At 45.2% G+C, this 12,500-nt stretch overlaps 1 protein-coding gene across 1 annotated transcript in view; it reads right to left on the bottom strand.

Annotated features, from left to right (window-relative positions):
- Positions 1-12,500, bottom strand: part of kcnab1a (potassium voltage-gated channel subfamily A regulatory beta subunit 1a) — a 157,162-nt gene that overhangs the window by 36,665 nt on the left and 107,997 nt on the right. Inside the window, exon 4 of the mRNA XM_063205314.1 lies at positions 1,293-1,330. Coding sequence (XP_063061384.1) covers positions 1,293-1,330 — 38 coding nt within the window. The remainder of the gene's footprint in view (positions 1-1,292; positions 1,331-12,500) is intronic.

The following is a 12,500-nucleotide window of genomic DNA, read 5'->3' as shown; positions in this document are numbered from 1 at the left end:
TTTGTAGAATAGCAGGGGGCTGGTCTATGTCAAAAATGCCAGGGCTGTTCTGTGGTTCCAGTCCAGCACTGTGTCTATCCCTCCAGGCTGGGTGAGGAGAGGTGAAGTCTGTTTATATAATCTGAAGAATGAGACAGGACTTGCGGCTAGTTGCTCAGCAAGTTTATGTGCTGACCTCGAAACTCACAACACAAGCCAACTCTCGGTTATGACAGTGATCTTCTTTGAGCCTGTCACAAAGGTACAGTAGCTTTTCAATTCATTTTCTAACCAAATATTCTGTAATGACAGGGCCGGGCTGGCCATCTGGCATAGCGGGCAATTCCCGGTGGGCCCGCACCCTTGTGGGCCCCTATTTTCAGAAATTTGAAAAAAAAGAAAAAGAAAACAGGGGCCCACAAGGGTGAGGGGCGCAACGGTGAGTCAGCTCTGTGCCGCTAATTAGGTTATGAGGGGCCCCTTTAAGCCAAAGGTGCCCGGACCCTATTCCTCCCCCAGTCCTGCCCTGTCTTTCGACACGTGTTTTCTCTGATTGCTGTCAACACAAGTCTCAGTTTGCATGCATAGAGAGACGGAGAGATAGACAACAACTTTATGTGCTGACCGACCTCGAAACTCACAACACAAGCCAACTCTCGGTTATGACAGTACGCTTCTTTGTGCCTGTCACGAATGTTAGCTTTCAATTGATTTTATAACCAAAAAATTCTCTGACTCATGTTTTCTCTGACCGCTGTCAACAAGAGTCTCAGCTTGCATGCATAGAGAGACGGAGAGATAGAGAGATGCCTTTTGACAACATTGTGATTTGACAACATTTACGGAAGCTAGTCTTTTTTGTTGTGGCATCATGAGCGTTGCAGACCACAAAAAAAGTTCACGTTCAATGTCGTGACCAACCGGTCACAACTGGGGATGACGTTGGAAGCGTGTGGATCACGACACATTTTGTCACAAATTCAGGCTGATGTTGTGTAATATGACCCAGCCATCAAACTTTACTGCAGTACTTAACTCCCAGACAGTAAAGCACAGAGACAGTTCAGGTTCAATGTCGTGCCCAACGGGTCACAACTGGGAATGATGTTGGTGGCGTGAGGATGATGTGTGGATCATACTACATTTTGTCACAAATTATGCTGTATGAGCCGGCCGTCAAACTTTACCGTAGTACTTTATTCCCAGACAGTAAGGCACAGTGACAATCTTTCATCCCTGAGTCTGGAGCTCATGCACATGTCAGGCTGGTTATGAGTGAGTGGAGGGAGACGAGAGTTGTCACGGCCTCTTACCTCATCTGAAATCTGTCCGCCAAATGTCACCCAGGTGCCTGAAAAATAGATCAAATGAATACAATGTTAGATTTAATACGTCTTACTGTTTTGTTTGAAAATGCTTACAAACATTTTGCACCCTTGATGTGGTTTGTGTTCAAAAACTATCCACATAAATTGATACTGTTCACTCAAATGGCAAAACAGCTTCCCCATCCACTAAAAATGAAACACAGTTTTCGAAACTACCAGATAATTGTGTGTAGTGATATGCAAAATGTGTTGAGAATGAGAATTAGTGTAAAGTCTTGCTAAAAGGTAGCTGTGAAATTTGAGTGCTAGAACGCATGACATAGAGGTTTAAAATCTCCAATGATGGAGAAGTTGGTGAATGATACAGCTGTCAGTCACTCATGTTTCTCCAAAACACGTCCCGTTTTTTTGCGTCTAACACCCTTTTCTCTATGGATGTCTCAAAAATCGTAAGTCTGCATTTTTTTTATTTTTAGTCTGCCATTTTCGGATATGAGGTGGCTACGGTTCACAGGTACGGTTCACAGCACAGCAGCTAAAAGTGTGCCTTCCCCTCAGACACTTGTATCAGGCTGCAGTGCCGGAGGACTCTGACAAGCAGAGCAGAGCAACTTCAGCTGCATGGAGAGAGTGCCTGAATCCAAGGTTGCCAGATGTGACATTTTCCAGTCCAATAAATGCTCAATAAACGCGTCCAATAAATGTATGCAGATAAGTCCTGCGCAATTTAAACTGATTTTTAAAATGTGTGTGGCAATTACAAAAAAATATGTCTAGTGCCATATTCTCTTACCGTAAACAAGCCAATTGGATGAAAAAACGCCCTAAATCTGGCAACCTTGCCTGAATCCTGCAGTGCTGCAGTCACAAAACCTGAAGGAGATGGTGAAGAGGAGGAGGAGGAGGAAGAGAAAGAGGAGGAGAAAGGTATGAGGAGTATAGAAAAGAGGAAGAAAACTATAGAGAGAAAAATCGAGATAGAGAAAGGGAGAGGGAGAAAAAAGGAGGGGGAAGACGCCGCAGTGCTCCGCGACTGTAAAAATAGCAGCCATCCTCTGATTTCCACACACACTCAGAATATGGGAAATGACAGCCTCGCACTTACTACAAATACATTTCACAGAGAAAGAGGATGGAGTTGTGCAGACCAATAACAGGGTAGAGTTCAGTTTTTGGGCCTCTGTGAGATGATTACTTAATTTTCTGTGTCACATTGCCTTGCTGATGGGGGTCTTGGGGTTGGGCGCACTCCCGTCCACACCCCCGTCCCATCCGCAGTAGATCTGTTTACACTGCAGGCAATTTTCTGGAATGTCCTTTAGTAAACGGCAAGGTTCTGTCTGAGGGGGTCGAACAGTATTAAAGCTTTCCAGCATCGCAATGTCTGTTTAGTTGGCTTTAGTTGGCAGTCGTTTTGCTAGATGGCTAAACTAGACTAGACTACTGCAAAACAGTCTGTCTACTCTGGACCACAGGACATGTCCTCAGGTGAACAACATTGCAAATGCAGAACTTGCTGTGTAGTGGCAAGCAGCAGCGATAGAGACAACTATTGGAGGTTGTTTGTATTTCATCTCACTCTATTTAGGTTTATAATACATTGGTATATCATACTTTTATAATAATTTATATCATAATAAGGCATATTACATGTAGGCCTATCACCATTTAACCCCTTAGTGCAGCACTATGGCTCTCTCTGTAATGTCATAGCAATGGTGTTATGACGTAGTTAAGCATTTTCAGAAAGTGAATAGGGTCGCCGGCGACCCCTGCTGCAGTAAGAGGCTACGGGATAGAGACTGTGAGTACAGTAGCAGACATAAAATCCAGCATTAAAGCACGGTACAACAAAAAATGAGCAAAAGTTCACTGAGAATGTGCCAAGCTTTGAAAAGCTTCGTTGTAAAAGGACGTACAGCAGGGGATTGCATTGAATTGCATTGCCACATCACTGTGTTCCATAGATAATTACTAGGTATGCCTTCACCCAGAGGTGCCAGAGGCACACTGTTCTCCATTCATCCATCTGTGCGTTAGGCGTTTGCTTGCGAGACAACTTTTGAAGGGGTGAAGATAATCTCACCAGTTCTTGTGTGCGAATACACTACTACACAACACTGGCTACATTAAACCCATCAACTTTTGGAGGTCAAGGTTTTCTGAATGACTGACTTTCGCTGGCGTCAAGTTTAACCCGTTCTCATTCAAGGTGGTGTCTTTGTATGACCCAATGCATGGGTTACTTTCAGATTGCTCTTAACATTTAAGTTTTTAAGAGTGTGAGTGAGTAGTACATCATGACCACCATCTGCAGTAGTAGGCACAACAGCAGTGCAGCAGGCTGAACTACTAGTGGGCAGGGCCGCTGACAGGTTTGGTTGGGCCCGGGACAAAGACATCTGAAAGGGCCCCAAACCCAATCAATACAATGTCATGAGGATCCAGTTCTGGGCCCCCTCTCTGCCTGGGCCCGGGACAAGTGACCCCTCGTCGGCTTCCCTGCTAGTGAGCACAACCTTTAACCCCTGATGTGCTATCTCTGGCCCAGCACACTGCTCTGGGTGGAGGCATGAGGAGGAACACACATGTCATCAGTAAAGACAGGGACACAGGCAAGGTTGTGGTGTGTGTGTGTGTGTGTGTGTGTGTGTGTGTGTGTGTGTGTGTGTGTGTGTGTGTGTGTGTGTGTGTGTGTGTGTGTGTGTGTGTGTGTGTGTGTGTGTGTGTGTGTGTGTGTGTGTGTGTGTGTGTGTGTGTGTGTGTGTGTGTGTGTGTGTGTGTGTGTGTGTGTCATTAGCCAGTGGGATGTTGACATCAGGGCACTTGCATTACACTGCTGGCAAGAACGTAGGGGGTGCAAATAAACCCTGACAGGGGGAGACTGGGCTCACTATGGCAAAGATTACATAGGACAACGCCAGACAGAAGTCACACAGGACACGCAGGACAGCCTTTAGCACTGCTATACCATGCATGTCCACATCACAACATGAGACACTGTAGCCTACCACACTTGACATGCCCGTGAAAAAAGGACGCAGAGCAGGAGGTTACATAGTGACATCTTTTATGAAACATTTTCCCACAAATTGTAAGTAAATGACCAATTCAATGGCTGAATAAGGTGGTTTGAATTGGATTTCGTATAGGCAGGCAGAGCAGCTTGGGATTCATTACTTGACGACGTGCAGGTCTGCTGATATTGGCTCATACAATTCCACGGTTTGCTTGATGTGGAATCTGGCGGCACAATTGTGTGTCGATTGAATGATTACTTCCTGATATGGTAAAAATTGAAGTCGCAAGCGTTCCAAATGAGACGGGAATTTGCTCGTGCCATACTGCTTCTGCCACGAGTTTATGTGAGGATATGAGAGTGTGTGGGCAGTTCATTTATCATCAACGGCGGAGATGCACATGGGGACGTGGCGGGGGCACCTAATAGGATGATTAGGTTTTTTGTGATCTTCAGAAGTTTAAGCCTTGACGTCACATTCATCATCTGCCGTGTAATGTGTCGGGCAAAGCCTAGCCTTGCCTAGCGAGGAAATGTCCCTTGGGTTGGCGCATTGCATTTCCCCGCTCCCACACACTGCGGCATTGTGGGGGATATCGGAGCTGACAGGACACGACTGCTGCTCCCTCCCGACCGCAGCTGGTGATGGGGGTAGACTAGACAGCAAGAGGTCACAACGTCTTTCCCTTCCTCACTCATATCAGGCAAAAGAGCAAAGAAGGAGAAGATAGAATAGATACGTAGGTCAATGCGGCTGACAAGTTTGTCAGGAGCTGACCGAAAGCATTAGCAACTTTGAAACGCGATATTTAGGGCAGTCCATGTGTGATCAGGGAAGCTGATAGGAGGGGGCATAGGGGTCATATGTCCCGGGCTCAGGTAGAGAGGGGGGGGGGGAAATTGGGTTTCCATTACACTGTAATATGTATTGAATGGGGGCCCTTTCAGATGACTTTCTCCTGGGCCCAGCAACAACTGTCCGAGGGCCTGTGTGTAATCATCACGATGTAGGCCAGGTTTTTTGCTCAGCTCGCTCACTCACAAAACCCCAGAAATGGGTCAAGGCAAGATTCTGCATGCATTGCAAAGTGTTTCTTCAGAATTTACCATTACTGAGAATATAGTAGCATCTTTTTTGTTTTGACAGGGGTAAATCTGTGCTCCTTAGCGCACGCAGAGGAAAGCAATACATAGCTTTTGGCAACAGAAAGTTTTGCATGAAAGGAAGATACAAAGCCTGACATACTATATATGAGTACAAAGTAGATAAGTGGGGTAATGTTGCACTGTGAGCTATGAAAGCTCTTCATAACTTCATAACTGTTTACAGGGATGTCACAATAGACTAACTCAATCAGTTTCCGCATCCAAGTCCCCTGATGGCATTGCCTTGTAGTCAGCATCAGCTATTGTACAGTGCAAATCAGGCTGTCAGGTAAAACGAGGTTAAGATCTTGCAACCTGCCAAAATAGATAAAGATGAGAGCATATTTTTCTGTCCTTTTACAAGGATGCTTTGGTATTTACACCCAGTGAATTTTAGAATCTGATGTTAAAATCTGATGCCAAATATGGCCCTGCCATGGCTCAAATGGTAGGGCACTGCACAGTTATGTAAAGGGGTTTGACAAAATCATGGAAACACCTGCCATTTTGCATCCACAGTTAATCCTGTTGGATGTGGTTCTTCCGTCTTGGTGGTATGCAGACATTACCTTGGAGACCGTAGCTCTTGATACATCACAAAGACTTGCTGTCTCAGTCAAAGAAGTAACAGTTACATGCACACCAAGAATTTCTCCTTTTTGAGCTCTGATATGTCACTAATAATATGTTGTGTGCATGGCAAGATTTTGAGCAAAACTGTGCTCTTACCCTGCTTATTAAATCTTCACACTTCACCTTATTGGTGCAATGTGCAATTAATGAAGATTAGTCAACAGGTTGGTTCACTTGAGCCATGAAACTTCACACTCTAAAATGACATGTGTTTCCATTATTTTGTCCAACCCCTGGTATATAAAATTGGATGCTAAATATGAACTGAAAATGTGTGTACACACATATAATAGTGGACATTAATAATGCTGCAATAAAATAAATAAGAAAAAAGGTCCTGTGTTTATATGTGCATGATTATTCCTTGTCTTGAATACTTTGCTAATTGGCCGGTCACTAACAATAGCACATTGTGACATAAATGGTCCTCTTGAGACTCAGTGATTTGGACTGTCTGTCTGTGTACATGGCCCTCTCTGCTCCTGCTTAATATGCTTGTCCCCAAGTCCCCAGCACTATACTCTAATGGCAGCAGACGTGGCCAGAAAACCTTCAGTACACACAAACAGCATTTACTGGTGTAGGCCATCTGCTGTCTGCATCATTCCCTTCACACCCCATCCCTGTGTGTCTGTCTTGATCTCTCTATACCTCTTCCTCTCTCTGTCTCTCACATCTCTCTCTCTCTGTCTCTCTCTCTCTCTACCTTTCTCTTTCTCTCACATCTCTCTCTCTCTCTGTCTCTCCATTCAGTTCCATTCTCTTTCCCTCTCTTCCTCTCACTCTCTCCCTCTCTCTCTCTCTCTCCATTCAGTTCCATTCTCTTTCCCCATCTCTCTCTGTCTGTCTTTATCACTGTTGTTTCTGTGTCTTTTTCACCCATCGTTTTTTCCCCTTCCTGTCTCCCCTGCTGTGCTGGAGTGCAGTAATCGTTGCCAAACGGTGGAAGTGAGACTGGACTGTTAGAAAGTGCTGATGAGCTGAAACGGGTCAAAACCGCATCGACCCGTCACTGGGAGAGATCTGGTGTAACGGCAGCTGGCCGAGGTGTTGCCAAATTGGGGGGTTACCCGCCCAATTGGGCTGCTTGGGGTGATCATCTGCGGGTAAAAACGGGAAAAATCTGCGGTTTTTTTTGCAGTTTTATGCCCATAGAAACCAATGAAATTTGTGGTTTTTGAGCACCTTTTTGGGTGGGATTTGATCTGACACATCTGGCAACACTGGCTGGCCGCCGCACTGCAACTCCAACTGCCTTCTGTCAACCAGCTCAGCAATTCCGGCAGGGCTGGACAGGGACAGAGAGACAGCACGGGCATTTTTCTGGAATAGTAGACCCGGACCCCCAAACAGCCCCCTGCGTTTCTATGATATTATGATTGGTGAATTTCACTGTCTATATTAAAGATAGACCAATGAGCCACCCCATCTGAATTAAGGGCCGGTCTCTAAGAGAAAAACAAACAAACAAACAAACAACCACAACAAAAACCTACAACACCAGCGTCTGGCCACCGGGAAAATGCCCTGTATGCCAGACTACCAGTCCAGCCCTGGATTCACTCTCTGGTTTAAATCATTTTATGGTCTAGATATTTGAAGGTTACTAAGTGCTTAGTACACCCGTCATTATGTATTATGTGTTTCTTTCACACTGTCAATTACGTAACACCCTTGGTAGTCTACAAAAACAACACAATAAAGAAAAACAAATAAAAAAGCACACAAATACAAAAACAAAAAAACGCAATGCAATGCCTAAAAAGTAAGTCTTTCTCCAGAAACCCACTGCACCATTCTAAAAAAGTAAGTAAGGTTTTGCTGCTGCTCTCTGTCAGATGACTTCATAAATATGAAACTGATTTTGAGCTGGGGTGTTTTTGAAATCTGGCAGATATGTGGGCAATGCATTACACAGGAAATGCAAAAGGTTGGGAGGGGGAAGTCTATCAGGCACACACACACGCACACACACACACACACACACACACACACGCACGCAGGCACGCACACACACACACGCACGCACACACACACACACACGCACACACACACACACACACACACACACACACACACACACACACACACACACACACACACACACACACACACACACACACACACACACACACACAAACACACCGCCCTGCCATCCTTCTCCCAGAGATAGAAGATTGCACGCTCACGCACACACACACACACACACACACACACACACACACACACACACACACACACACACACACACACACACACACACACACACACACACACACACACATACACACACACACACACACACACACACACACACACACACACACACACACACACACACACACACACACACACATATACACACACCCCGCCCTGCCATATCCTTCTCCCAGAGATAGAAGATAAACATCTGATGTCCTTGGGATGCTGCCGCACTTTTGAACCTACCTACTCAAACACACCCACTCAGTCCACATGGCCAGGATCAAAACACATAACACATCCAGGAAGAGAGAGAGGGAGAGAGAGAGAGAGAGAGAGAGAGAGAGAGAGAGAGAGAGAGAGAGAGAGAGAGAGAGAGGGAGAGAGAAAGTCATACAGAGACAGAGAGAGAGATAGAGTCAGAGAGAGAGAGAGAGAGAAAGACAGAGAGAGAGAGAGGGAGAGAAAGAGAGAGATAGAGGAGAGAAATGGTAAAGGTAAAGATCAGGCGGAAGAGAGATAACACAAAATACACATAGATATAGTTACTCCACTCCTCTTCATTACGGACCCAGGTTAAATGGAAATATGTGTGGAGCGCTCTCTCTCTCTCTCTCTCTCTCTCTCTCTCTCTCTCTCTCTCTCTCTCTCTCTCTCTCTCTCTCTCTCTCTCTCTCTCTCTCTCCCCCCCACGGTCCTTCCTCTAATGATTACAAACGACCACTCTTCTCCTCTCCTCTCCTCTCCTCTCCTCTCTTCTCCAGGCGGTGGGTGGGCATCCACTGGGGAGGAAGAGAGGGTTGAGGTGGAGGGTTTTGGTCATGCGGGGGTGGCAATTTGCAGTGCTTCTCACTTCAGGGAACCACAAATGAATTACAGGGTTTAGGAAAAGGGGGAAAAGAGAGGTTAGCGAGGGGATGGGAAGGGAAGGCGAGGGAATGGAAGACGGAGTGGGTTGCTGTTGATCCACACTGGGCACACTGTTCCAACAGAGATGTGTGCCAGGATTTAATAGATGTCATTTGTAAGGACCGCTTCAGCACTGCCAGCTATGGACAGCGCTCCAGGGGGAGGGCGCCAGTGGCACAGCCAGGGGAAAAGATCCATAGCATTACACAGTACATTTTGGCAGTGTGAATTCAACACTTAGAGAGCAGTACAACACCATAAGTGTTACATTTGACCCTCTAAGTCAGTGTTTCCCAACCTTTTTTTGTCTTGTGTACCGCCTAAGTCTTTTCGTTGTGCCATGAGTGCATGTTCTATATCGCTTTCTCTATCCCAATGTGACTATGTTACATTACACTACATGGTGGGGTGGCGTCCGCGCCAATGTCTTATCCTGAGTGTATCGCTCGGTGCGTAATTCCAAGAGCAGTAAAATGAAAAGGAAGAAAGGAGTCGCACACTGGAGCTGAATGCAGAATCAAAAACTGTATTAAACAAAGCCGAAAAAAGTAAATAAAACCGACAGACAGGGGACAAACGTTTCGGGTCTAGCCCATCATCAGTGTGTTCCCAAAAGGAATACTAATTATACTATTACTATGTTACATGCATTTGTTAGAATTTTCCAAGTACCCCCTGCAGTGTGCTCGCGTACCCCTAATGGTACAAGTACCCCTGGTTGGGAAACACTACTCTTACAGTTCCTCTCCCCTTCACAGCCCTGCAGGCCGTGTCCAGGGGGTCAGATGTTAAATATCATGGAGGCTGCATTTGCCAAGGGTAATTTCATGTTTGAACGCACCACTAAGTGTTGATTGGACCCCACCGGATGTGTGTGTGTATTGGAGTGTGTGTGTGTGTGTGTGTGTGTGTGTGTGTGTGTGTGTGTGTGTGTGTGTGTGTGTGTGTGTGTGTGTGTGTGTGTGTGTGTGTGTGTGTGTGTGTGTGTGTGTGTGTGTGTGTCAATATGTGCATGTGTGTATGTGACAGAGAGAGAGAGAGTGAGAGAGTGTGTGTGTGTGTGTGTGTGTGTGTGTGTGTGTGTGTGTGTGTGTGTGTGTGTGTGTGTGTGTGTGTGTGTGTGTGTGTGTGTGTGTGTGTGTGTGTGTGTGTGTGTGTGTGTGTGTGTGTGTGTGTGTGTGTGTGAGCATGTGTGCGTGCGTGTGTGCATGCATGCATGCGTGCGTGCGTGTGGCCAAATTGGTTTGCATTTGTATCATGCATGTGTAATTCTGGAATATGACTGTGCTGTGACCCTTGTCGATAGTTCAGCCATCACGCCACAGGCTGCACTTCTGATTCCCTCGTCAAACCCCTGCTCAATCAACTCTGACTTCATTACATTCCACAGCATGGGGGGTAATACTCCCTCTTCACTAGAGCTTGCTAGGCCGTGAAACAGATGTTAAATTGTAACACCAATGACCAAATAATTCATAGGGCTCTTGTTGTCAAGTGGTTTCATTTGCTAAAATCAGAATAACTACAAAGTAGGGAAAATGAGTAGGGATACACTCTGTCTAGTTTAACCCCTTAGCGCAGCACCTATTTTATAATCTTACTGTCACCAAAATTGTAATGTCTATGTCTTAATCTGTTACTTCTCAGCACTGTCATAGCAATGTTGTTATGATGAAGTTGAGCATTTTCAGCAAAGAGTGAATAGGCCAGTCGGCAACCCCATCTGCAGTAAGAGGCTACTGTGTCCTTATTTCAGACATTTCAAGCATTTTTCCTTTTTGTTGAATGTGTTTTTAATCAATATGCCAGTGTACAGTAGAAGCACTGCAAAATGGTGTTTACTTACTGAAGGTCAGTTCACAGTTTTGAGGCAAGTTCCATTTTTATAAAACAGGCATCCACTGAGAGATTCTCAAGCTCTCTCCCTGTGTAACTGCAGCAGCATCATGGAGACCGAGCACACCCCCACGCCTGTGGTCCTGTACACCTGTCCATATTTGGACTGCTGATTCTACAGATTCCGACGATGTCAGTGTGCCCCCTGAGTGACTTGTAACTTACCTTAACCTATTTCATATAATACAGTCACCTCAGTGATGTAGTCTACTTTTGTATGGTGGGTATACTGTATATTTGAGCATTTTTTGAAGTGGGTATACTGTATACATTTGTGCTATTCAAAACAATGGATCAATCCATTTTAAGTGGGTATACTGAAATCCCTGAAATTTAGAAGTGGGTATGCTCCGTATACCCGCGTTCTGCGTAAACTACACCACTGAGTCACCTAACACTTCATGGTGTAACATTAAAGTGTGTCTGTCGTTTAATGTGTTCAGTTTTTCATGTACAAGAAGATTGTACAGTTTTCCCTTTTCATGAATGACTTTTTAGTATGGTATGCTTCTGCTGAAGGGCAATGCAGTGACACTTTCATATTAAAAGCCAGCAGCTTTATGGCAAGTTGCAATTCCATAGCACAGTGAGGCACCCATAAAGAGATAGTGGCCTCTTCCCCTGCCACTGCCATGGACACCAAGCTCACCCGCATGGTTGCTGTGTTCCTGTGCACCTGTCCTTATTTGGACTGCTGACTCTACACTTTTGCCAATGCCGTGGCGGGGCTCCCCCTGGCCTTTACATCTGTTTGCTGAAGCTCCATTCACACCGCTTTGCTTTTTTCATTTTCTTTATTTTTCATTCTGCAGCCAGGCACTGCAATTCAGTTGTTTTTTTCCCCATGGAACAATATGGCTAAGTGAAGCACTTTGACTGTTATGCTGCAGTACCTGACTGCAGTGGTGTAGTCTACTTTTTTTGTGGTGGGTATACTGTATATTTGAGCATTTTTGAGGTGGGTACACCGTATATATTTGTGCTATTCTAAATAATGGATCAATCCATCTTCAGTGGGTATACTGAAATCCCTGAAATTTTGAGGTGGGTATACTGCGTATACCTGCGTTCTACGTAGAATACACCACTATCTTACTGTTTTCTTAGTGAAGCATAAGATGAAACAACAGCAAGGAATGTGAGAATGTAAGACACTTGCGATTGCTCCTGAACTTTGAAGTAGCATTATATGTATGTTCTGTTCAACTCCTACTACCTGCTGCTTTCTAAGCATTTCTATGCTCCTCTGCTCCAGGAACCTCTTGTACATACTCTGCACATTGTGTGTGTGTGTGTGTGTGTGTGTGTGTGTGATTAGAAACAAGTCTACCACTATATACTATAAGTTCCGGAAATTATTTCATATTTTCAAAGACACCCCCCCCCCT

This window comes from Engraulis encrasicolus, chromosome 8 (assembly GCF_034702125.1).
Source record: "Engraulis encrasicolus isolate BLACKSEA-1 chromosome 8, IST_EnEncr_1.0, whole genome shotgun sequence".
Classification (NCBI taxonomy): Eukaryota; Metazoa; Chordata; class Actinopteri; order Clupeiformes; family Engraulidae; genus Engraulis; species Engraulis encrasicolus.
Note: the sequence above shows the minus strand (reverse complement) of the source record. Positions and strands in the feature narration are given on the sequence as shown.